Source organism: Neodiprion pinetum, chromosome 5 (genome assembly GCF_021155775.2).
Source record: "Neodiprion pinetum isolate iyNeoPine1 chromosome 5, iyNeoPine1.2, whole genome shotgun sequence".
Classification (NCBI taxonomy): domain Eukaryota; kingdom Metazoa; phylum Arthropoda; class Insecta; order Hymenoptera; family Diprionidae; genus Neodiprion; species Neodiprion pinetum.
The window spans coordinates 31,606,160-31,633,628 of NC_060236.1; the positions used below are offsets into that span (position 1 = coordinate 31,606,160).

Consider the following 27,469-nt stretch of genomic DNA (forward strand, 5'->3'; position numbering starts at 1 on the left):
TATAATGTAACACGAATACTCGCAACCAGATCGTCTTTTACGGCGAGCAGAGGTCCGACGGAAGGAATGTAGTACCCACGCGATCCGTCCGTCGGGTGGTCCCTTCGTTCTTTCCTCCGTTCCTACGAATCCTCCGTTCCTTCGTTCGGTCGTCGGGCAAACATTATTACATTATGTCTACCGCGATCCGATGCGACGATGACGATACAGCATTCCGGTTTCCGTGCCGTGGAAGAACTGTCCGTTTTTTTTCTTCATCTTCTTATTATTCGTCTTTCTCTTCTTCCTATTCTTCCTATTCTTCTTCTTCTTCTTCAAACTCTGTAATAATAATAATGACAATAATAACAGTAATGACAACAATGACGCAGCGCACGTGTGCCATGCATGAAAGAGGAAGAATATTTCTTGATTCTTTAAAGTGAAAACTTCTCGTCGCGTCCGGCATCTCATCTTCTAGGATGATGTTATGATATGTATGCGTACCTATAAACGAGGCTGAAGATATTGACGCTAATCTATCGAAATGTTGAAACAAAAATTACTATTTTTCATCTTTAGAATACTTGAAGAAGTTGAATTTACACAATCTGTGTTTGTTGATGCTGTATTAACAGTTTACTCGAGTAATCTTAAAATCGCAGAATAATAATTTTTTCCAACGATGCATCGTTGCATTAACGCTACAAACTTCAGCCTGATACCTATAATCCCTATTGTGCGTCAGAGAGAATTTGCCCCACAGTGTAATGAGTCGCGTGTGCTACAGCGCAGCTTTTCGGACGAACCAATAGAAAAGTTCCGCCAGTTGACGTCACAACAAGCGGTTAATTCAAAACTGTTAAAAGATTCCGAGGTAGATTAGAATGTTACACTTGAAACGTTGGCTACATTCCTCAGTCCATGCGTAGCGGAAATGCGAATACTTTTACCTCCGCATGTCCCACCACGATTCTTACCGTCCTTAACCGAACAATTGAACATTTTATTGAATTCGTGAAAGGATGCGACTCAACGCGATCTGCGACCCGCCACGTTTGTTTATACGTTTATCAAAGTGTAGTTGAGGTTATGTTGTATTTTTTTTACGTGTGCGTGGGCTTGCGCTGTAGGGTGAATATGACTTGCCGTGACGTAAACTGGCGGAATGCGCGACCTTGTACGAAAACTGGTCCTCTATCGAGCACACATTACTCCTTACACTATGACTTGCGCACACGCAGGTTGTGTATGCATAATGGTGCATTTTCTTGGCAGATTGAACGTCCGACTGCGCATGTGCGCGATTCTATTGTTACGCAGGTTTGCCAACTCAAGATTCTGTTGTCAAACTCGGCTTGTTGAGGTTATGTTGTAGGTGGAACAAATTCCTATTTTTTTGAAGACTGATTACTGTTACGAATAGGTAATCATAACCTCATAATATCAGACAATTTGATGTCAAATGCCCGGTTTCAAATAAGTTGTCACCCCTGTGCAGCCAGCTATCAGATGTCAAAATATTGCCGCGTTACGATTATTTTTCATCCGTGCATACATCGAAACAATATTCATGTACAGAATGAACATCTAACGACTGAATAGTCTGTCATTTGCTAAAATTTAATGCTCTTACGCTAAAATTCGAGAACAACTGTTTGCCAGGGTGACCAACCGTCATAAATTCTGGAGAAAGTTCGCCGCGATGTAGGATGTAACCTCGAAAAGTTTTGACAGCTGTTGCTGTTGAACGCAACTCCCACAAGCGTAAACTGTCAAAATTTTTGAGGTTACGTTCACCACGGTTGGTCAGCCTGGTAAAAAACCGGTCTCGGATTCTAGCGCACGCGCATTAAATTCTACCAGATTACGTAGCATTCAGTCGTTAGCAATTCGCTCTGTACAGCATGCGGATACATTTCGCATTATATGTGCAGCCGTCGGTCACTCAGTCTGATGAGTTTCGCCGTTCCTTCGGTATGCAATTGGTATAACACAAATACGTACAGCCATGGCACGTATCAACACGTGTGACATGCGAGAGCCGCGAAAACGACCCGCTATAGAGAATGGCAGGGGGGGGGGGGGGGGAGGTGACCGCCTCTTCCGTTGTTGCACGTAGCATGAATCATGTTCCGTATAAATACATAATACCTAAGTGTACCGCCTCATGTCCGTAGGTATGTCATTGCTGCATCATGTATCGCAGGACGTAGTCTCTTGAATTCATATTGTAGTTAGTCAGTCAGTCAGTCAGTCAGTCCATCGTCGTCTTCTTCCGTGTATGTGTGTGTTGGAGCGAATGTTTTCACATCACACTATGTGTAATATTTATACACACGTATCGGGTATTATACAATTACTTTCATTGTTCCTTCGTCGACTAGCCGCGACCGATTTTATATCTTCTGTTCCGTTGATTTTTCTTTATCTTGACTATTGTACATTTTTTTTTTACCGTTCCTCTTTCTCCGCTTCGCTGTTCTCATCAATCGTTAATGCCAGTTTTCTTTTTTGTCCGATTCTCTGACTGCTTTATTACTTTCAACAGATTAATGACTACAATTATTATTATTAAGATCCATTATGTCACATATTTTTCTTCGAATCCTTAATTTGTGACCACGAATAGGCTGTAACAGCTTCATTCGCATATTTCATTGCGAGTATGTTTAACCGTTAGAATTTCTTTATTACACATATTAATGTTACATATAGGATAGCTGATTGTTAAATAATGAAATTTCGAATAAAACAAGTTTTCGAAAGTTTAATTTAACCCCGCCGAAACGGTATCATTGTAGAAAAAAATATTATTTTTATCCTTTTGTAACATCTATACCGTGTAAAATGAGAATTATTATTTAAAACTTTACATTTTCTTTTTCCTCTCTCATTCGTTACTCTGGGTCTCTATGGTATAATAATACAGAATTGATTTAACCCGGATACAATGAATCAAAGATATACATAATAATACCTGAATAATTGATATATTCAATTGCTTCAATTTGATTTGTTCAATCGTTCGATTTCCCTGTTAAATATTAAATTTCCCCCTCCTGTTATATTTATATACCGCGCATCGTTTTTGTTGTTATTTGTCAGGAATTTGGAATTAGGCAGTCATTCAATTTCGCCGGATATACTACAATTTAACACTGCATGTTACATTACACTCACCGCATTATAATTATACACGTGTTTAATCTATAATTGGTATAAATTCGCCTGGTGCAGTTTTGGCTGAGAAACCGCCACCGCATATACGGTACATTATTAACACGTGTATCCATCGAGTATGTATGTATGCATGCACTGTATTCGTGTGTTTAATGTATTATATATTTAGAGTTGGCGAAACGAACGGCGATGAGTCGTTTTTCATCGGCGACGATGTTGTACCTCTGACGAATATGGAAATCGGACGATCCGTACAACGCGAAGAATACAACGGCAATTAATTAAGACGACGACGACGAGAAGCGGCGTGACAATTATAATGACAATGATAATAATAAATTGGACAATTAAATTCTATAAAATTATAAAAATTAAATTGAAAATATTGTTGTAGCTTAGAAAGAGAAAAAAAAAAAATATGCATGTGTGAAGATGAAAAATATGAAAACATGAAAACGTCAAGCATCATCATCATAATCATCATCATTATCGTAATCGCGAATCGGTGCAGCATGGCAAAAATTTCACGGCATTCTAAGCATCGCTATAGGAACGACCTTGAAACGGTATTTACCAGCAAATTCCAATCCGTTTAAATCACTTCGCTGCTCGCTCGCCGCGGTTTCGGGCATTTTTTTTTTCTCTCTTCTTTCTTTTCTCTCTTACTCTTTTTCTTTTTCTATTTACTTGCACTATTGCTTTTATATTTTATTATTTCTCGTCAAACTCCGCCCGTAATTCCGTCTCCTTCCCTGCCTATATATATATATATATATATATTATATACAATATGTATAAATATATACCTATATAAGAATATGTATATAATACGTGATGATCAAAAAAGTAATAGTCAAGTTTGCGAGATCTGGTTTCTGGCATGGCGCTGTAGCTTTCACGAGAACGTTCTGTGATTATTATTATTGTTGTTGTTATTATTATTATTAGCGTCATTGTTATTCGTACTCGTAAGTCTTTTTATACCTTCGGTAATATAATTTTCTATTATTATTATCATCATTATGATCATCATAATATCGTAATTTTCGATATATCGACTTCAGTGCGTGTGTGTGTACTGTGTGTATATATATATATATATATATATATATATACACACATATTGTGTATTATATACCTATATGTGTAATGTATTATTACATGTAATCACGTAACGTGCAATATTATTATAACTTGCAACATTACAAACTCACGCAAGTTTCACGTACATTCGACGCAACGCACGATCATGGGTACTTATTTACATACATATGCCGACGCAACGAGCGAATAAGAGGCGATATGAAATTTTTTTAATCCCCCTTGCGCAGCAGCGTACCTTAAAATTTGGCGGTGAGAAGTTGAGAAGGGAAAACTATAAACAAATTATTATTACAATAAATTTTTATTCATTCGTTTTTTCTCGTACATGTAGTATCTTTGACGGTGATTTTTTTTTTAATCAACTGTATTACATGTGCCTTTTTTTTTTTTTTTCGTTGTTTTATTTCTCCCACGTATTCGCAATTACAATTGATTAGAAAATAAAGTAATAACGAAAACTGCGACGAAGACATTCGGATGTGAATTATTTTGACGTATACATATGATAATTCACACATTGCAACTTGTAAATAGTTTGCATATAATTAGCAGGAGGTTGTTATTTAAGGTATTTATTTATACGGTATATAATACGTATGTGTAATAATTATAACTTTTTATACCTGTTTGAAATTAGATACACGTGCATTTTCATTATAACTACACGCATATTGTTATATGCAGTGAGTATAATTCTCTTCGTCGCATTTTCTTTTTTTCTTTCGTTTTTTTTTTTTTTTGTCATTTCTCGGCTTGTTTAAGCAATTGCTTTGCATTTTGTTTTTTGATTGTCATTACGCCTTTTCGGCTCAGCGCCAGTGTAATTATAAAAGTACCGTTCGTCGCACAACAACGAGCATATCCGTTTATAATTACAAACAAGCACAGCGCTTACTTACAACAGAATATTATTACAACTTCGGGGCAACAATTCTACACTTGTATTAAATATCTACATTACCTCCAGCTCGACGATACCTAATCGTATTTGTTAATTACTTCATTACTTATAAATCGAAATTGTAAACGAAAATTCGATTGCAGTCAGTCACGTTTCAAATATACCTGTAATAAGCTTACATATATGTATACATGTATATCGTTTTTTCATCTTATTCTATCACGAAAAATCTCATACTTTGTTTTTTTTTTTTTTTTTATCTTGTCTATAATAATTTCTCCCTCGACAGCAAAATAATGTACGTAAATATATGTAATTATCGCGAAAAATTAACAAAGATATGACAGTTTTAGTTTACACGAATGATAATAATAATAATAATAATTACAAGCATAAAACACAATATATGTAGGTTATTTTTGAATCTTTGTTTATAAAATCCGAATTTTCGGTCAACAATTAGTATCAAGCGACAGCTCGTATAAAAAAAAAACCGTTGTTACGTTTTAAATTTTTCTACATCGTTAATGATGATAATACTTTGTAAGATTACGAGCGGTCCGTATGAGCATGGATCTTGTTTGTTAATTTGTACCAAATAATATATGTATAATTATACATATATATATATGTACGTATATCTATTTATACGTATTACAAGGATAAATCTCTAAATTGCAGAGGGAGAGAGATGGAAAAAAAAATTTTTATCTGAACTTTAACCTTACGCGATGAGTCGTCTCTCGCACTCGTACACATACTTACTTTCATATCACGCGATGATTAGCTTGCATGAGATACACCGTGTAACCGGCTTTGGTGTGTATGATGTATACATGGAAGTACAGGATTGTAGCAATAGATTCGTGTTCACAATCAGTTCGCTCGCAGTACAGTTTTGATCGTCACAGTGGTGAAGGTTTTTTCGTTCGCATATATTTATATAAAATATATATGGTATATATATATGGTATAAAAAGTTGAAACCCGTCGTTACGTACGATAATTAAAATAATTAATATCCATCCGTTATGTACTTTGGTTAAAAACAATGTTTTTCTTCATTTCGTTCCTACCATTTTACAACGACCGAACAATGAACATTTTTCATATGTTACGATGTAAAACGTTGTAACGTTTCCCGTTATAAACTCACCGGTGTATACAAATTTAGGTCCCTAATCTAAATTTTCAGCTGACTCTCTAATTGTGTGTACATGCGTACGAACAAGGCGGGGTTATTTAGATTCATTAACCCCCCCTGCCGTGTTAAGGGCACGTCGTTGTGTCGTTGAAGTGTACGCAAGGGGTTCGTGAAAAATCGTCATCATTATCAACATCATCATCATCATCGTCGTCGTCGTACCGAAACAACTGCCGAGTTAAGTTTAAAATTTTTTTTATTTTTTCACTTTCATATTAATTTCCACACTTTTTGGAATGTTTGCGATAAGCTGTTTAAAATTGAAGTGAGCGACGAAGTGTACAAGAATTGGTAAAACAAACGGAAAGCACATACGTTTTATGTATATTATAGTCCATGGCTTACTTAGGAACGAATAAAGTTGCATCAATTTTGAGGTAAGGAAAAAAAAAAAACAAAGAAAAGAAAACTAGAGCCTAGAAACTTGGACGATAGTCGTGTAGGATATCGAGAATTCTATTATTAGAACACAACGTGTCCCACACATTGTTTTCATTCGTTCGTTCATTGCCGCTCGGGTATATTATACTCTCTCTATAGTAAACCATCTTCTTCTCTAGTTGATCTTTGAATCATTCGTCGTCGTCCGTATAACATAAGCATAATTGCTACGTGTAATATGATTATATTCCGTATACACACACATGCCCGTACATATCTATAGGACTTTGACGATGTAAACTCTGCCTTTGAATCAGGTTGTTTAATAGTCACGCCTGTATTATTAGTCAACTCTTAGACGCGATGATTATCGTATGATTTATCACGCGTTCGTAAATTGTATCTATGGAATAATTTCTTGGGGATTTATTCGTTATTATCGTGAAGTTTGTGGCAACCCTGCTCAAGTTGGTAGCTTCTATACCGTTTGACGATGAGGTTGAAGAGTTGGTAACCATTAATCTAGAAACAAAAAATCACTATTCCGAAGGAGGAGTTGAAATCCCGTAAATATTATGGTACTTGATTTCAGACAATCTTCAAATTCCGTAAAAACGTTATTTTTCCTAAAAATGCAACGTTACGGATTTTAATCTCGTATTAGATTTCGTTAGGTTAGGTCTGGTTTCTTTTTATTTGGCCACACAGTGAAAATTTCAACTTATTATAGTCACTATAGAAAAATCTTGCGAAATTGTTACAGTTGTAAGAAATTTTGTCTCAGGGTGTGTTCCAAAATAATCTCTCAGTACTATCAATAACATTATATCTCCTTTGCGTTGCCGAATTCTTCACTAGCTCTGCCTCTGTTCTAGGGAGTTTTTAGCGCTGCCAGCTAGTTTTGGAACCCACACTTAATACTATTATATTATACCTATATTTTCTGGTTATAGCAGCATTGAATCTGTTTGCTTAGTTTACTACTTTACCACATTCATTCACCAGATAAGTAACGTCTGAACATAAATTTATCATTGCGTTGCCATCAATGTATTGCAACGGACACAAGAAAATCTAGAAAAAAAAAAATGCAACACATACTATAGATTTTCTGGTCAGAGCTACAAAACTAATTTTCGATTATGGTAAAATATGAATTGAACTGATCAAGGACCGACTATCCTACAAAATGCGGAATTTTCCTAGATCTAATGCGACTTAGGTTAGGTTAGGTTAGGTTAGGTTAGGTTAGGTTAGGTGGACATCCTTTGATTTCTCCCTTACTTTCCTCTTTTACCCCTGAGAACATACATAGATTTTTGCGCGACGCTTCTCTTCTTCTCCTCCTCTTTACCCTCGATGTTGCTGCATAAGAAATACGTCTTCTCTTTTCACTTCCCGTTTGGCGCTGTATACTGTATACCTTCCGTGCATACGAGGTAGCGGGGTGGGGCAAGTTTTGAAATATTAACTCGCGCTTCGGGGAAGAGTTATACTGGGAAAAATAGTCTATGCACATGCATACGTAAGGTGTAATATGCGATCCGACAGAATGTCACACGACGAAATTTCTTACCAAGTATTTCCTCTTTCCTGTCGTTCCTCCTTTCTTTTCCCCCTATTATATTCCATACGATTTTCTAACCTCTCCTTCACCATTTTTTCTTCTCCCTCCCTCTCTTTCTCCATTCCACGTCACCGCAGGTTGTTATCAAAGTGTCAGCTTACACGCGATACACATTCGGAACCCGCACCGCGTTCGTGAAATCTACCTCGCGTCCTGTGACGTCATACGGCGCAATCCGTACGCCTATACCTATGCGTATTGTTACTATTACACACCTGAACGCGTATTGTGTAGTTATCTTTATATCTCTTTCTTTTAATCGCATGCCTGAGCGGAAATAATTTCAAACCTTGCGGCATTAGTTAGTATTATACGATGTGTGTAACGAAATGCGTTTACACGTATGCTTGCGCATTGTATACATGTATATGTATATCTTGCTGTACATAAGATTGAGAAAGAAATGAAAGCAAGCTTGGAAGTCTTGGTATACTTATAAAATGAGAACAGAAAAAGCTCTTCATACAAATTAGGAAAAAAGAAAAAATTCGTTTTTACGTTATATGACTGTACAGTGAAACAAACGACTGCTTTGGAAAAACCTTTACCTTATATTATCCGAAGGAAAGTTGGGGAATTTTGAAAGCGAAATCTTGTATAATATTACATATATAACAAAGTTATGGGCAGTAAAATGGGCGATCTTCGCATCATGCGCGATTTTCAACGTTCCTTCTCATGCTATAATCTGTATAATGTGTATATACATAAACGCACTCATTACCTAGCGAGAGTTACAAATCATTGGGCTTGTTACTTTTTATACGTCTATTATTCACTGCCCACTTTAACCAAATTAAGACAATTTATATACCGACACTTAAATACGTTACAACTCCACGCTGTGTTTGACTGTGTGTCGTCAGAGCTTTATCATGTGTGTGAAGGTGGATGTGTGTACCATATAAGGGCGGGAGTCACAAGTCAACTTGGGGAACTGGTTGAATATTGAACTTTAAACCATACGATGTGAAGCCTGATCTAATTGTAAAACGATCTCTATACAAGCAACGTGTATACGTACCTATATATATATATATATATATATATATATATATATATATATATATATATATATATATTTGTTTGTGTGGTGTGCCAAACTGCTGTCACATCAATCTTGAGAGCTGTTTTATAATAAGAGAGGAAGGGAAGAAGGTGCCCACGTTTTCTAATATATGTGTATGCACGTCGGGAGTTCTGCTGAATACTTTTTCATTCTACAACTTTGATGATTGATCGAATTCACGACGTTACGTACGTTATTATTATTTTCCTTCTTCGAATATAATAATTCGATTTCGAACGTGTATTAACTTGTACGCAGCATGCTTGTAATCTTTTATACCTTATGGATGAACATTTTTTATATATTTTATATATTTTATTATATATATATATATATATATATATATATTTGTTTTTTTACGGAATCATGAATCACGTCTTGTTATTCTTAACAGAAAGATTGCTTCACAGAACCATTCTGTGCACATAGTTCATGAAAGTATATGTGTAGGTAGTTTATCATCATTGGGGTGATAAAAAGAACGTCTTTTTCCGCTCTCAATTATCTATAATTTGTAGAATGAATCTGACGCTCAAGTCTAATATTTCTGCACGTATAATATAATCACGTCATGTGTTTCGCTTACGCCTAACTATCTCCTTCCGAACTATCTAAAATCATAACACCGCATGAGAAATATGATTTACAACTATAATGGGCCTTGTTATTTTTATGATTCCAGGAACCAACGGCGTTATCATCGGCGCGATAAAAACCGCGTCAAGGCCTAAAAATCGTGAAACAACGGTAAACAAGAAACGTGAAAACCTGAAGAGGCGACGAAAAACGAGGAAAAGTCTTGAGCGCGAGGCAAAGTGATAAGAAGAAGGAGAGAATTCCCTGCGCGAGTTGGGCGTCTCGAACAGAAGTACGTGGTGGCGTCTCTTGGACGTCACTGCACAAGACTACGTGTGAGCGTGTGAGAATGTTACCACGAGGAACAAGGGCGTTGCTCGCCCTGCTGGTACTCTCGTCGTCGATGAGGCCGTCGAGGAGCACGCCCGCCGACATAGTGCACACGTTCGCCGACCCCGACGTCGAGCGTCTGAACCACCTGGTGGTGGACAAGAACACGGGGCGAGTATTCGTGGGTGGTGTGAACTGTCTGTACCAGCTGTCGCCGGACCTGGACTTGGTGGTGAAGGAGGTCACGGGACCGAAGAACGACTCGAACGACTGTTCGATGATCGACTGTCCCGCCGGCGTGGTCAAGAAGCTGACCGACAACGTGAACAAGGCTCTGGTCATCGACTACACGACCACGAGACTGATATCGTGCGGCAGTCTGTTCCAGGGGATGTGCACGGTCCGGAATCTCCACAACATATCGGACGTTGCTCAGGAGGTGCGGGAGGCCGTCGTCGCCAATAACGCGACCGCGTCGACGGTGGCCTTCATCGCACCGGGTCCCCCGAACCCGCCGGTCTCCCAGGTCATGTACGTCGGCGTGACTTACACAGCGAATTCGCCGTACAGGTCCGAAGTCCCAGCGGTTAGCTCGAGGTCGCTGGACAAGGAGCGGATGCTCGTGATCGCCGAGACGGCGGTGACGACCGGGACGAGAATGTTCGTCAACTCTTTGGCCAGGGAACGGTTCCCCATAAACTACGTGCACGGTTTCAGCAGCGAGGGTTTCAGCTACTTCCTCACCACCCAGCCGAAGAGCACCGCCACCGGAAGCGAGTTCATATCCAAGCTGGTGCGCGTCTGTCACGACGATCAGAACTACTACTCGTACACCGAGATACCGATCGACTGCACGAACGAGCTCAGGAAGTACAACCTCGTCCAAGCAGCCTACGCCGGCAAGGCTGGATCCGACCTTGCCGGGCACCTCGGCATCACCGCTCAGGACGATGTACTCTTCGCCGTTTTCTCCGAGAGCAACGCCACCACCAACAGACCGTCCTCCAGGTCCGCGCTCTGCGTCTACTCCCTAAAAGCCATCAGGAGAAAGTTCATGTCCAATATTCAACACTGCTTTGCCGGGCACGGGCAGCGGGGATTGGACTTCATATCGCCGAGTCATCAGTGCGTTCTTACGGTGAGTCTTTGCTTTGTTCGTTTATTCTGAGTTGGCGTTGTTTCTTTCTGAACTCGTCGTTCTCGTGCCACGGAGTCGGGCTTTCAAATTTCGACACGCGTTCTTTGTTTTTGTTATCTCGCCATGTTCTTCTGTACAAGTAAAAATTAGGCAAAATCGATGAACGTGGTCGTTTCATGACGCGGTGTTTGAGACTACATCATCACTGTAATACCTGCCTACAGCAATACCTTGCGGTATCAAAGAAATACACTAGCTGACTGTGCGTAATCCTTGCTCGGTCCGGTGAAGGACAGGCCGTCGCGTTTTCTTACCTGTTATGGTATTCGAAGTCTGCCTTGCAATTGCAGCTCTACTCGCACCTGCGGCCGATTTCTTGTATATTACCAATGACAGGCGTCTCGAGATGTACAGTACGTCAAGTATATCCACCTGCACAGTGAGATCTGAATTTCCCACGATTTACTGTAGCGATATACTATAACGCGGATGAATCAGTGAATCAATTGTAAATTGTTCCGACACAGCTGCATTACTTCCGAGGAATGTCAGTGCGTAGAATTACAGGTATCAAGTTTCATTGCTAAGCGTCATTGCCGAATTTGGCGGTTTAGTGGCACCACTCGAACCAAAGAGGTTGTATGAGAGAAAAAAGGTAAAGAAAATTAATTCAGTAGACATCAAGTGACGAAGACTGGTGTCGTTGGCAGGAGTTTCTTCGAAATCAGAGTGTCAGACTGCCGCAACAACTTAACCCCTTGTAGCCCCTTGTGACATTTCTGTAACAAACTAAATAAGATCCTACAAAATCCATACGGAAGGTATTAATGACAAGTCCTTAAATGCTATTTATTTTAAAATTTATGATTTTGGGCTACAAGGGGTTAAGCGTCTGATGAAATTACTCGGATCTTGATCTTCTGATTCTTAATTCGCGTGTATACCTCCAGTGAAAAAATGTAGTGTCAGTGGTGTCTAATGGTCCTGGAAACTATCCGTGAATTTTTCTTTTCTCCTAGAAATATTCCATTTTTAATATCCTTGAATAACACCGATAACTTGGAAATGACCTTGAATTTTTTAACGATGTTTCACTGTACACCATCTAGTGTTCGTCGGTACGGACTACCATGGAACAATTTTTACCGTTAGTTCATGAATGTAATATCAGACAGTGCTGGATCGACATCAGGTAGTACCAAGATTGAGATCAGATAGTGTCAGAATGAGACCAGATAGTATTAGGTCGACATGAACTCAGATAGTGACGAAAATCACTTGAAATTTCTCCCAACGGTTGGCAAGTATAACCAAACCAACGACGAACTTCTTCTCTTAGTATCAACATTTCGAAATCGCTGTTGTTCTCTGTCCTACAATTGGCTATCACCGTTATCATTCACAGTGGAACGAACGATATTGCTCGTCACTGCGTCGCAACGAGGGTCAATAATCGGGCATCCTGCAGCAGGTACCGGGTCACCTACACGGGACCTCTCGACACCCTTCAAGTGTCGTACCTGCTTCACTTCGGCGCACCGCGCAGGACGGTCGATATTATCTCGAGCGTAGCAAGCAACGGCCAATGAACGTCAGTCAGGTTATCGCCGAACTTTTGTTACCATAGTATTTTTGATTTTCCTCACCATACGGAGTCCGGAGAATGAATCAGATCAGGAAATGAAGAGCGCGAAATGATTCTCGGACATTTTTTCTTTCCTATATTCATTATACGTGTATATATTGCAAATGAATATGGTTTCAATGGTACTGAAGAAGAATGCTATTATGCTGTGTCTCGAAGTGAAGAAGAGAACGAAATGAGGAAGGAATCAATTATTGGATATAGAGGAAGATACGAAGAGAGAAAAGACCGGGCTGGGGTCTTCTTATGCGGATACGCTGTATGTGCCTTTTTTATACCTCTTTTCTCCTTTCTTCTTATGTTCGGCTGTTTCTTATTCCTTTTATATCATCTTCTTCTGCAGCTCGTTTCGTTGTCTTTCTGTCCTCGGGGGCCTCGGATCGCATATTCATGAGCCTGTAGCTCCTTTCACTGCTCCGCATTCCCACTAAATTCCAAATCAGAGGCGTAAGGAATTCCCCCTGGTCTACACCGATCACTTCCACACGATCACCTTACCGATATTTTCTGTATTATGCAGTACGCGAAGCTTTCGTGCCGTATACAATACACGACGTTCATTACCTTTCTCCGATATGTGGTTAAACCGCTTTAACCGTACCGCCATCATTTGTTCTTGCCATCTCTTATTCCCGGTTCGCCATCTTCGGACAGAGAGAGAAAGAGGGGATGAGAGAAAAAGAGGGTCGAACAACCAGTTCAACGTTTATTGGCATGTTGAGAATTTCTTTTGACTCGGGTAAGTAGGTAGGTATATTAGATTGAAATATCAGACGACTGGTGTTCGGAATTTGAGGCCTGATTTTATTGGGTTCCGATTTGTCTTCGTTGGCGTCTCCGCCTTTCCCAGTCTCTTTGCTTTCAAAACAATCTCGAGTATCTTCAGATTGAACTTGAGATTATTGAGTCTCCCCCACCGGATCGTAAGAATTCCTCAATACGTCAGACGCAGGAAAAAGAGAGCGAGACTGGAAATCGGACGAACGATTCGGCAGGTGTATTATACCTGCCGTTTCAGGTAGCTGAATAATTTTCCCTCGAAACGATGTTACAAATTAAGTATACACGTTCCTGATTGCCAAACCGTTGCTTCGAAACTCTCTGTCTTGTACAATAAAATTAGTTGAATTATATTTTATTGTTGCTGGCGGAAAAATGATGCTTCGATGCGCGAACTTGCACGCTACTTCATATCCGCTAATGATCCACCGACTCAACCCACCCTCGAAATTCTTCTTTTGTTTAGAAAGTATCGACAGTCTACAGTAATAAGGGGATCGTGATGGTTCAGAAAAGTTGTACTAATGTGTATCGGAGGAGTGAGAAACAAACAAAAAAAAAAAAAAAAATAGAAAACTGTGATATCGGGGGAAAAATAGAGATGAGCTTGCTTTTTTATATAACGGGACTGAAAGTTTTTCATTGCTCGTTATGAATTTCAGTGAAAAAACTGGTCGGAATTTATGTACAAATTTTTCTTCATCTATTTTTTAGTTATTACACAAATTTCAAGTACTGTATTGAATTTGAAATACTGATCGATGTGAAGAGAGGGTTCTGTTTCATTCTTCACTTGTACTCTAAAAATACGTTATTCAAAAAGAATTGCTGCAAATTGTTTCAATGAGTTTTTCCCCATACTTTCATACTTTCATAGTATAGGAGAAACTCCGTAGCGTCTTTTAAACTTGAAGAAGAAGAAGAAGAAGAAGAAGGTCGTTCGGAATATTCAAAGTCACTTTCATTCCTTCGATCATTTGCGGGATATAAAATTAACGACGATAGCTTGAAACTCGTTTTGAGTCATGTAAAACTTCACTCGAGCTAATTGACGTAATTCGAAGTCGCGGAACAGCTTCGAGTCATTCGTTTAGAGTTATACTTGAACTATGCTAGTCTTGGAATTCGGACCGAGATTACAGGAAGTATCCTTCTGGACATTCCAATAATTAATCGAACGACTTGATGCTTTCGAGTTTTCCCTCTTACCGCCGTATCTTATGCTCAAGTAGAAAACATGGCGAAGGAACGAAGTAGGGAGAAGAGGAAAAAAAAAAAATGGAAACACCTTGATTCCCAGGAGAGTTAATTCGCTTCCTTTAAACACCGTGTGAGCCCTTCACCTCGTCCATGGTCGACACGGTGAAATAAATCAAATGGCGCTGCTGCAATTAGCTTCGACTCATATAAGCACTACACGGTCTTCGGTTATGAGATTAGGATTAAATCGGTTAACGGTCCACTTTTTCTCTCTCTATCTCTCTATCTCTCTATCGCTTTCGTTCTCTGTTTTTCTTTTTGCCCCTCCTTATTCACTTTGTGTAACAACACAGCACTGTGTAGGAGGAGCCGTACCATTATTATACGATCCGAATGAAGTCGATGCCAATAAGATGCCTGCCTGCACCTTTCTATGTACACTGCCTTACACACAACAACCTGAATCCTGAACAGTTACTTGTTCGTCATTATCACCAATGATCGTCTAGTACTTCACAATTATCGGAAATTCCAAAGTTGTTGTCCCCAAGCGGTTCGCCACCGGATGCATCAAAACGGCCTAATGGGTCGGTAGCTTAACCTGCGGCTTAACTGAAGTCGGCAATTGAACTCGACAAGTCATCGCAGTTTGGGCGGATGAAATTTGTGCCGATGAAAATCGGAATGAACGAGGTTACCGACTGCGTATGTGTGACACGTCCAAATTATTTTCAATGCTCGTCTATGTATGTATACAAATCATATATATATAGGTGGAACAAGAAACTCGGCTTGTTTTTCACCTTTGTGATATGATATGGTCTATACAGTGTGAAGTGAAATTCCTGTCATAAATATATATACTTATATATAAGTCTATAAATAGAAGACTATAATAGGTGCACGACTCTGGTCGTCATTATTGTGCAAAGTCGATGTTTCTTGCGTGATTACTCGGTTCATAAATTTCAAACCTTTTGTACTGTCATGCACTCTACAGCAACCTATTATGTCTTCCATTTATTTCAGAGTAAGTACCTACGTAAAAAATTGTGGCACGTAATAATATCTTTGCAACTTTCAAGCGTTCAATCAAACGTTACCTTGTGCAAAAGAACGAAACTTGAACGCGCTCCATTGCATATTTACCATTTCTGTAGTTATACGGAGTGAGGAGCTAACGGTTGAATAGTCTAACGCGCATGCGCCAAGATCTAGGCGCAAAAGCAGTTGTTTGGTCAGGACGACCTACATTTTTGAGGTTACATACATCGCGGTGACCTATCATCTCAACTTATTACGGTTGGTCAACCTGACGAAACAACTGCTTTTGCTGTGGAATTTTAGCGCATGCGCTCTTCACCATTATCTATTCACTTTGTATAAAGATGTGATTCTTTCATTACGCGGATTGGAAAATTGAAAAACTATTTGTAAATATAATGAAACGCTGACACACAACAAGAATAGTAAATTGCGAAACTAGTGCGCAAAATAGGTGATTCCCGAACGTCTCGAGTTTTTTATAAAAAAAAAAAAAATAAATAGTGCGAGGGACACTTATGCGCACGTGTTAGGTATACTGTAATTCCTAACTGAGTGCGGAAACTTCGATTTTGTGAAACCAAATTGATGCACTAGCGCGGGAATGGAATCGAAATATCTTTTCTTTTAGTGTAACTAGATATTTTAATTTATTCTCGCACTAGTGAGGGAATGTACTATTTTACGCACTCATTGGGGTACGTAAAGTTGAATTTTTCACACTCAGCTAGGAAATAAAAACAGTTTATACCGTATCATTTCGAAGACTGCGTCTGCCTCATGTAGAAATATGGTACATATTTACCTGATGGCGCACACTGTGTGCGGCTGCAACGGCGTATATCATGCACATTTCACGGAATTGATAAAATTCTCACCTCCTCGTTCTCATGATCTTCTTTTCTGCTCCCCATCCCATCGGTGGGGTTCATATTTTTTGCAGCACAGTCGCGCCCCGCGGGAATTTCCAATTTCAGATATTCGCCTATACAACACGTATACGTATCTCATACCCATCCTCCTTTTCCTACTCATCCTCGTCGTCTCGGCCCAGGTTAGAGAGAGAACCATTATTAAAAATTCATCCAAAGGAGCCTGCAGGAGCCGAAGTCTCGGGCTCGCAGCTCTGCTGCTCCTGCAATGCTGCTGGTAGGTGCCTGCAGAGGCCACCGAAGGCCAATAACGTAATAACGCACCTCTCGCTGTCCGACGAACGTACGTCCGTCTTTCCCTTTATTGGTATCCCTGGTTTCAAGGGGGCCATTATGACCAGTTAACTCTGACAAACGGGGAAAGTTATAATGCATATTCATTCACTTTGAAATTTTTTTATTTTTTTTTTTCTGCCTAGTCTTGTCCAGAAATTTTACAGGCACACAAAAATCTCACCCAACGGTATGTCGGACCATCAATTTTCACCAATGCATCGTCTGATCATGATCCCGAGCGATGAAATTACATCAAACTTTCGGAAACACGAAATTCAACTTCTCAAGGAGACTTCTCAAGATGGTCTGTAAACAAGTAAAAACAAGTGTGGGTAACTTCGCGGCAACAGAGTACTCTGCCCATAACCTCAAAGAAGGTAGTAGAAATCGTATGCCAGTGTCGGTCTGCCGTGTTTAAGCGGCACTACTGCAAACTCTGTAGTTTCTTGAAAGTTTGAAAAACTACCTCATTTACTCAGAAGAGCAAAGAGAGTGCCGAAATCGAATGAAAAAGAGGGTCAGCCCTCTGGCGTGAAAAAAATGAAACCTTTCGCGCAGGAGAAAAGGGAGAAAAGTCGCATTACCTCGGGGGAGTTTCGTTTAGGTTAGGTTAGGGTGTTAAAGTGACATCTCGGACATTGACGACCCTGGACAAATTTGCAGGTTTTACGGTTTTATGATCGGGGCGGGGGGGGGTTTAGAAACCAGGCGTGCAGTTTGATCCGTCTACACATGTACACACCGACCCGCGTCTATGGATGTACTTGTGTATAGAGGAAGGAAAAAGACGCAAATTGAGAGCTGACCCAAGCATTATTCAAACACGCTGGACCGCTCTTCCGGAAATTGGGAACCCCTTATAGATAGAGCCATTCCGTTTACTGTCCCCTCTTTCTTTCTTCTTTTATACTTTATTCTTTTTCTTATGTTCTTTTTTTTACCCCCTTCTTTTTTTTTTTTACTTCTCTTATCCTTATCTCTCCTCGTACCGTCCTTCGATCTATCTGGGTAGTAGGTAGGTAGATAGGTAGTTAGGTGCATGCATACGTAGATAGGTTAGGTATACTTGCGGCGGATAAGGGGAGTCCGAAAACTAAGGGAAAGGTCCTACAAATTCGTGAAGAAGAGGACACTGTATAATAAGACACCTAACAATCGGGATTCCTTCTTTCTTTCTTTCTTTCTTTCTTTCTTTCTTTCTTTCTTTCTCTCTATCTTTCTTTTTCATAGTTAGATACACATTCTCTCGCCTCTCTACTTCTAGTTGGATATAATTACTGATTTTGTCTGCTGTAACTATACTGTAATTATACACCCAAATCGTTAAGCTGAGAAAAGGTTGGAATCTAACAATCTTAAAAAAAAATCCTAAAATTCCTGCGCTTCTTATACGTACGGTAATGTTCACTAATGGGTTCCCAGCGGCTAACTATTTTTTTTAGAATCAAAACTGAAACATGCTTTCTTTATATGGAAATTTTGTGTCTACGATAAACGTGTCGTTTGTTTCTCCTGTCAATTGCGTCGCTAATCATTGGCACATGAAATTTGCTTAGAAAGGAAACTCGTTCGAGATATGATTCTAAAAGAATAGTTAGACACTGGGAACCCATTAATGAAGATTGCTTACATGTGTTCGAAGTTTCGATCCATCAAGTTTGATCAATAACTCAAGTTTACTACCATTTCGTACATTTCGATGGCTTACCAAGTTTCATTTACCCTACAAGACCTTATTATTAAACTTTTCGATCAAGCTTGAACTAATATAAAAATTTTAGACACGTGCTTTTCTTACCTAACAATTGATCAGTTCATTCAAGATACACAACGATTTTAGAATCTTGCCTTTTTATTTGTTGCGTGTATAATATTGACAGAACCATCTCAAAAAACCCATCATGAGTTTGTATAAAATAATTAGGTATCAATTGATTCTAGCGTATTTGAATATCTGAAAAAATTTCGGCATAAATGGCATCCGTATAATATAAGTGAAGTTTCTTTATAAAAAAGTCTAAAACACAATAACTTTCAACGTAAGTCACAGCAAAAAATTCGAATGCTATAATATATACCCGTAGTTGGTTAATTTTTGTTTTTTGTCTTCTGACAGCTCTGGCATAATTATCGACATTCGAGTCTGATCATGCCATTTCCTTCTATAATATTGCCAAAATAATGCAGTAATACAATGCCGTGAAACAGAATTTCTTTCATTGCAGGAAATAAAAAAGAACAGAAAGCAACAAAAAAAAAAAAGTACTAAACGACGAGACCATATTTAACAAAAGTGAGGTAATTTTGATAGCGAAAGTGCAGATGTCCAAAAATTCTTACGAGTATTATTATAGTTAGGATGTGAAATGTTGTAATACGTACATACTCGTCAACTTTGCACGTACTCTACACCTACACAAGTATATTGTACGCATACATTTATACACTTGACATTACGAAATCTTGCAAGCTGTTTAACGGGATACACAACCGACACATTCACTGTTAATGTAATACAATATAACTAACGTAAAGGAGAAATCGGGTAGAGATTTTTAGAAAAAAAATTTTTTTTTTTTCTATCTCATTCTGTATTTTATTTCTCTTATCTTCTTTCTTTAATTCTTTCTTTCTCTCATATACAAACCTTAGTACGCGAAATTTTTCCAAAGATCTTTCCATATTTCGTTTAACGGACCAGCAGCACCTTTTTTTACAAAAGGAAAGAACGAAAAAGGGAATTGGTTGGCAAACTTTTGCTTGCTCCTTTCCACAGACTATATATATATAACGGAATTTGGTCTTACACATACGCACGCAGATTTGGAAAACGTTCCGTTGTCGTACGCTATGCTCTGCAAGAGTGAAACGCGATACTTGGAAGCAACCTACTTAGGTAGGTCGGTATATTAGGCATCTTAGCTCCAGGATTCCGTTCTCACATACCTCTCCAATCAGGATTTCGTGCTGCTGCGGAGCGAGAGGCGGCGGGATCGACGGGATAAAAGTTCGCTCCTTTTTTTCGGCTCAATTCTGTTCTCTTCGCCTTCTATTTTTTTTTTTTTTTTTCGAATTTTTATACTTCATTTCTGTTTCCGTTTCCGTCATCATTTATCTCATCGTTATTATCAATGTTATCGTTGTAATTATTATTCTTAACGATACATGTTTTCTTCACTAGCGAAAGCAAATTTTCATATACTCATACATATAATCCTTGTTTATAGCAAGTTCGTTAAATTTGTTCACTCATTCGTTCGAAACTTTACTCTTTATTACAACTTTTTCAATCATTAACATTATTATCGTTATTGCCGTCGTCGCCGTCGTTGTTATTATCATTATTATTATTATTATTCGAACGTCAATCAACTATATTCATCTCTTTTCTTATACTCCCTGCTAAACTGTTCCGTTTCACCTGAATGAGAGATTTTTCCTTTCTCTTCCTCCGCATTGTCTCTTGCGTATATTTTATCCCCCCCCCCCCCCCCCCCCTCGCCCCTTTTTTTCCCCGTGCAGTTCGTCTTTAAATTGAGAATTATTCTGTCTTGAAAAAGAACAAAAACTTGTCGAATGAAACGAGAATGAGAAAAAAATACTTAAGTTCATTACGATTATATCCATATTATATGATATGGTAAAGAAAATTTTATCGGATGTTTTTTTTTTTTTTTTTTGTCTTATTATATATCGAAGCAAAAACTTCCTGGATACATAATATTGTGTACAACAATCTATCGTATAACATGTGTAAAAAAAAAAAAAGTTTAAAGAATTAAAAACCCCCTAGCACCGTTTCGAAACTTGAATCTGGTTCACTCCGATTGTACTAATGAAAAGACACACGACAAATAAAGAGAAAAAGTTGAATTGTATTTAACGTTCCTTCGAAAGTTCAGATTAATCATTTGGAACAGTTGAACAATGTAGCAAGACGACAGATGTAGAAAAAGAATGAAATGTAAAGAAAGAGAGAGAAAGAGAGATAAAGGATAAAAACACTGCAGTGCTAACGTGTTCCATTTGTATGATATCTACCCACACACACGATGCGTTTTTTTTTTTTTTTTTTATACATTTTGCTTGTGTGTGTGTGTTTGTGTAACTGGGTATATGAAACGACGGATGAAATGTTACACTGTGATTTGTGAAAAGAGTCGTGGGTGGTGAAGAAGCCAGAATGGAACGAACGAACGAACGAACTAATATGATGGCTCATATGTCATTATAAATGAAAATGACACGCCGCTTATATATTGTGAAATATAATGTATTGTACAAAAAAGATGACGAGGAATCTTCCCCTATACTCGAGTAAGTAATCATGGTGTCGATATCGTTCGAAATGATTTCCGAATCTTCGAAATCATACCGAATACAGTGATGTTGGAATAAAATTTGGCATTATTAATCATTGGTAGTAATGAGAAATCATTTAGAATTAGAGAAATCTCTTTGTGCTATTTTAGTGAATCTTTGAAATCGTATGAGAAATCACCTAGTCAAAGTAATCACAGGTAAAATTTGGGTAAACGTGAATGAATATATTGCAATAACGACGTCACTTTCTTTTTTTTAACTCTCAGTTAAATATCTCTTGGAAGATGAATAAAATGATACGATTACAGAGTTAGTTGGTCGGATTCTGTTGCGTTGCTTCAGGTCGTCGGATTGGTTTTCTACTTCTTTTTTATCGTTCCTGTTCCTGTTTCTAATTTCGCAATTTATCGTTTTCGCGCTACGTGTAGGTAGACATATAAATGCAAGCAGACTGAGCCAGACAGGCAGAGGCGATCATCTGGAAGATGAACTCATCGCCGCAATGTGCAATATGCACACGCATATAGCGCGGATGTACATTGGCATTGCTCCGGCATGTCTAATTGGAAATCAATCCCTCGATTCCGTTGTAGTTTCTCCGATCGTTCGACACCGCTCTAATTAGATAGTGAATAATGAATAAATCAATGAATAAGTAAAATCGATGATAGATGCGGCGATGTTCTCGCGCTCCTTATCTCTATATGATTTTCCTTTATGTATACATAGATATATTATGGTTATCCTTATTTAGGGTGTTGACGAATTTTTTCCCTCTCATCCCCCAAATCAACTTCAAATAATTTCAAAACAATTGCCTCATTTTTTTTTTTTTTTCTTACTCAGATTTTTACCTCACCTCTAAGACAGTCCGTTTTTTTGTCGAATTTTCTTACGGTAATGGGAAAAATGGGAAAATTTTTTTTTTTTTCTCGGTATATATTTTATTGTGAGATTAACAATGTTCCGAGAAATTTGCGACTTCGTGGTCTTAGCGAGTATTAGCGATACTATGTGAAAAAAAAGTAATTGACGTCATCTTACCAGGAAATCTCGACGAATTGCACAACCTCGAAATCTGACTTTTTTTTTCTTTAGAAGAAATGAAAATTTCTTGGAAAATTGTTACACTCACAATGAAATATATGTCGAGAAAAAAAAGTTTTTCTCATAAGAAACTTCGATCACAAAACGGACTATCTTAGAGTTGAGGTAAAAATCTGAAAAAATTAGGCAATTGTTTTCAAATTATTTGAAGTTGATGTGATGGGTGATCCGAAGTAAATTCGTCACCAACCTAAATAAGGACCACCCTTAATATACATATATACTATGTTATACATTAGGTACTCGATGTTTACTAACAACAAATTAGAGGGGTCTGGCAAGAAGGAAGAAACTTGACGAAATCTGTACACCGTATCTCATTCAAAATTCCCCATTTGGTAGACTTCTTCATTGACACGGTAGAACAATATGAAAACTGGGAGAGAATATTTATAAGGCCGTAGTATTTCTAACTCGAAATTGGTTTTTCGACTGCCGTTATTATACACTTCGGAGAAAACGAGTTCATATCCTTGCGGTGTCAAAGATTGATTTAAGCTCGTGGCTCTGCAGGAATCGCGTTTCGTATAATCCCACTGCCGAGTCCCAATTCCACGGCTTATATAGGTGAATAGATTTTTTTTTTCTTTTCTCTCCTTCACCCGCCATTTCTACGGTTTTTCTTTTTTTTTTTTTATTTCTTTTCTTTCTTCGTCTTGTTTGTTTTCTCCCTCACCAACCTCCTACGTAACGATTTCATCCGAAAGCAGTCTTTCTCTCTCTTTCATCCTCGCCTGTTTTTTTACTTTACCTATTACCTACAGGATTTTCTCGTCATTCAAATTCTTGGAATCTCAGTTGCGTGTGGATTTTTTTTTTTTTTGCAGGATTTTAGTTAACTTGCCCTTATACTGTACTTTTGGTCAAGAAGAACGCAATTTGAAATATTGAAAGACGGAAGAACTTCACGAACTGAAAAAAAAAGTCAGTCTTTGGTTGCCAAGTTTTTTGTTTTTTTTTTCTCTTTCAGCTGTAAAGGTGTCTCAGTGCAGTTTACATACTTGCAAGGAAAACATGACGTTGAAGTTAGTAACGTTGTCATAACGAATGACAGGGAAAAAACTTACTTTTTTTTCTAATTTTCTAATAATCTGAAGGAACTAACGTTTCAAAATATTAACATTTTTTGTTTCATTACAGTTTACTAAATTTCAGACAATTCCAAAGTTACGAAATGATAGTTTGTTGTTTTTTTTTCAACACGAATCGTTCAAATAACGTTACTAACTTCAAGATGATAGGAAAACATTGAAGAGACTGCGACTAGACTTTGTAAAAACACCGGAACAAACCCTCGGATAACTTTTTTGGACTACTGTAGGTACACGTCTGTCTGAGTTTAAGGCATGTATACGGGCTATTCCGCGTCAACCGGATCAGTCATCTCTCAGATATTTTTTTAATTTGGCATGTGGATTGTGTGGGACGAGTTAGATTTTTGTGCCAAAGCGCGAATCTCATAATGCAAAATTCGATTTTTTATTAACAATAACAAATTAGACTCCCATTTTTTTCAAAAATTCATAACTTCGGCAAAAAATTAGATACAATATATTTTTTTTTTTCAAATTACGCGGAAAGCTCCATAGAATTTAAAAAAAAATACGAAATGGTAAAAACAAGTTGTTATCAATTGTTTATTTAACAATTAATTTTTCAAAGATTTTCAAAACAGTGACTGACACGATCAAAAAATTTTTTTAAAATTCTGACATGTTCCTTGAACTGTACTACAACCTGTGAATTAATTCCAGAGGGGTGTTTTTCTTCGTTTTCGAGTAAAAAATCATTAAAGGTGTCGATGCGCATGAAATTGCGGCCCGCCGAGTCTCTACGTAATGGCGGGCGGCCGGTTGCCGTCCACCGCTACACCGCGGTGGCGTCGCAGCGTTATTTTAGAGTCATTTTCACGATGTAGGACATGATTGAAGAATCTGAAAAAAATACTGTACCTTCACAAGGCCTGCTCAAAGCGATAAGTGAAGTTTCAAGAATGTGTTTTTATTTTAAAATAAGTAGCAAGTTATGTAATTATTATCATTTATGTGCACTCTCATGGTGTGTAACCGTTATTTTGAATCTCTGTAATAAAAAAACGGTGAAAAACACATTCCTGAAACTTCACTTATCGCTTTGAGCAGGCCTTGTGAAGGTACAGTATTTTTTTCAGATTCTTCAATCATGTCCTACATCGTGAAAATGACTCTAAAATAACGCTGCGACGCCACCGCGGTGTAGCGGTGGACGGCAACCGGCCGCCCGCCATTACGTAGAGACTCGGCGGGCCGCAATTTCATGCGCATCGACACCTTTAATGATTTTTTACTCGAAAACGAAGAAAAACACCCCTCTGGAATTAATTCACAGGTTGTAGTACAGTTCAAGGAACATGTCAGAATTTTAAAAAAATTTTTTGATCGTGTCAGTCACTGTTTTGAAAATCTTTGAAAAATTAATTGTTAAATAAACAATTGATAACAACTTGTTTTTACCATTTCGTATTTTTTTTTAAATTCTATGGAGCTTTCCGCGTAATTTGAAAAAAAAAAATATATTGTATCTAATTTTTTGCCGAAGTTATGAATTTTTGAAAAAAATGGGAGTCTAATTTGTTATTGTTAATAAAAAATCGAATTTTGCATTATGAGATTCGCGCTTTGGCACAAAAATCTAACTCGTCCCACACAATCCACATGCCAAATTAAAAAAATATCTGAGAGATGACTGATCCGGTTGACGCGGAATAGCCCATACGTATATTGTAAATATATGTATATTAGAGACTGACTTTAAACTTGAGAATTCCGACTGGGTTGGAACGGAATTGAGAAGGAGAAAGCCGCGCCTTGCCTGTATTGCACCTACCTAACGGGCTCTTTGAAACATGACTCAAATTCGTGGTTGAAAAATGATGAGATCGATAGATCAATAAATGAATAAAACGAACCAACATTGATACGGCCGAATAAAAGATAATAATTAATCGATCACAGATGCATGCGTACAGGTAGAAGAAACATGGTTAAAAGGTAGACAAAGAATGAGAAAAGAATAATCAAAGCATGAATTGGCACGGTTTGCAACAACCGGAGAAGTGATTAAAAATCGACAACGAAAGGATGATAACGCATTTATGGGGATATTGTGGTATTACACCGCATGAGGATAAGGCGAGTTATATATAACCCATTGAAATTAGGTGTGTCTACTAGACAGCGAGTGTCTAAGTAAAAAAAAAAATAACGTGCCGGAAAAGAGATTCCAAAGACACTCCGCGATACGTCTCATTCAGTAGCTAAATGTTGGGGGAAGTTGTGTCGTTGAATTCCGGAAAAGCTGCGAAGTATCCATCGTTGTGTTCCTTTTGCATTCTTGTTATCGTTATCGTCATCGTAATGTCAGTCGTCGCGAAGTAAAAAACGACGGCAATAACAACAACAACAAGAACACGGTTGAGGATGAGGACGATGAGAAGAAGGACGTCCGACGACAGTGTAGGAAGAAGCCTCGAGAGAGACTTTCCAAAAACAGTTACGGAACGTCAGAGAGAAATGGGTGTGGTTTGCAGGGCTCTCTCTATACAGGGCTTCCTCAATGGGGAGGAAGTACAGAGGATGTGACCTCCAAGGTATCTGACCCCCACCATCGGCGCCGAGCCCTCGCCCTTCGCCCGTCTCGCCCACGCGATGGTTGGTTGGCAGGCATGAGAGTGCCTCGAGGAGGAAGCTAGGCATCCCGGTGATACGGCATCGAGGGGGGAAGGTGGAAGGGCATGCCTTTGCCCCCTGCGTACCAAAGCCGACTTCCGTGACTCGCCCGCCGCCCGGGTTAATTGCTGGCCAAGTTGATTGAGCTTTTTCTCGACTCCTCTCCTCGTTCTCTACACTACGAGCTGCTGCCGCTGGTGCTGCTGGTGCTCCTGCTCTTGCCGATGCACATCGGCATCGCGAACGTGGCGTGCCAACCTGCCTGATACCTCGCAGTCCAGGGTCTTCCGATTGGAAGGATCACCGCGCGACCCTGTTGACCTCCCGGTTTTACTGCTGCCCCATTCTCTTTTCATTGGAAATCCGCTTGTTCCTCTCGCAGCAGCTATGCCAGAAACGAAATACCTTCCACTGTCTACTCTGGTGGGCGTGCGCTGGTTCAGGGACTCGACGAGGTTCGGGTTTCTTTGGTACGTTAACGTGACTGAACCACGATGATCAATCGCTGCTTAGGAAGAGACCCAGATTTTATCAAATGTCAGTTTATTTGTGGCGCATTGTAAGAAAAATCCGATGTGCAATTTACTGCGCATGTAGACTGTGGTTTGGGATGTGTGAGTGACACTATCGGATGTTAAATTTCTGAACTTACAACGCCAGTTCTTCTTCTGCACACATAGGAGTCCTAAGCTTCCAATTTTCATCCACTTTAACTTCACCAACAATTTTTTTAGTCAAGAGAACTGTATTATCATGGTTCACTGAATTTCCGACGATACACCGAAGTTGCGAAATTTAACCAGAAAATGCATCGTTGCATTAAAACTTGACGAACATCAACCTTGCAAAGAACTCAAGTTCTTATCCAGTAACGCGAACAGTTGGTCAACAGAAGTCGACGCAGAAGAGCGCAATCATTTCCATGGATTGAACATTCGGATCAGCCAAAATCAGAGATTTTTA

The 27,469-nt window shown here is 38.7% G+C and overlaps 1 protein-coding gene across 6 annotated transcripts in view; it reads left to right on the forward strand.

The window, feature by feature from the left end:
* Positions 1–27,469, forward strand: part of PlexA (plexin A) — a 73,070-nt gene that overhangs the window by 11,424 nt on the left and 34,177 nt on the right. For all 6 annotated transcript variants that reach the window (XM_046627226.2, XM_046627225.2, XM_046627229.2 and 3 more), the window contains one exon: positions 10,131–11,492. In XM_046627226.2, the coding sequence (XP_046483182.1) occupies positions 10,374–11,492 (1,119 nt within the window). In that variant the 5' untranslated portion in view covers positions 10,131–10,373. The remainder of the gene's footprint in view (positions 1–10,130; positions 11,493–27,469) is intronic.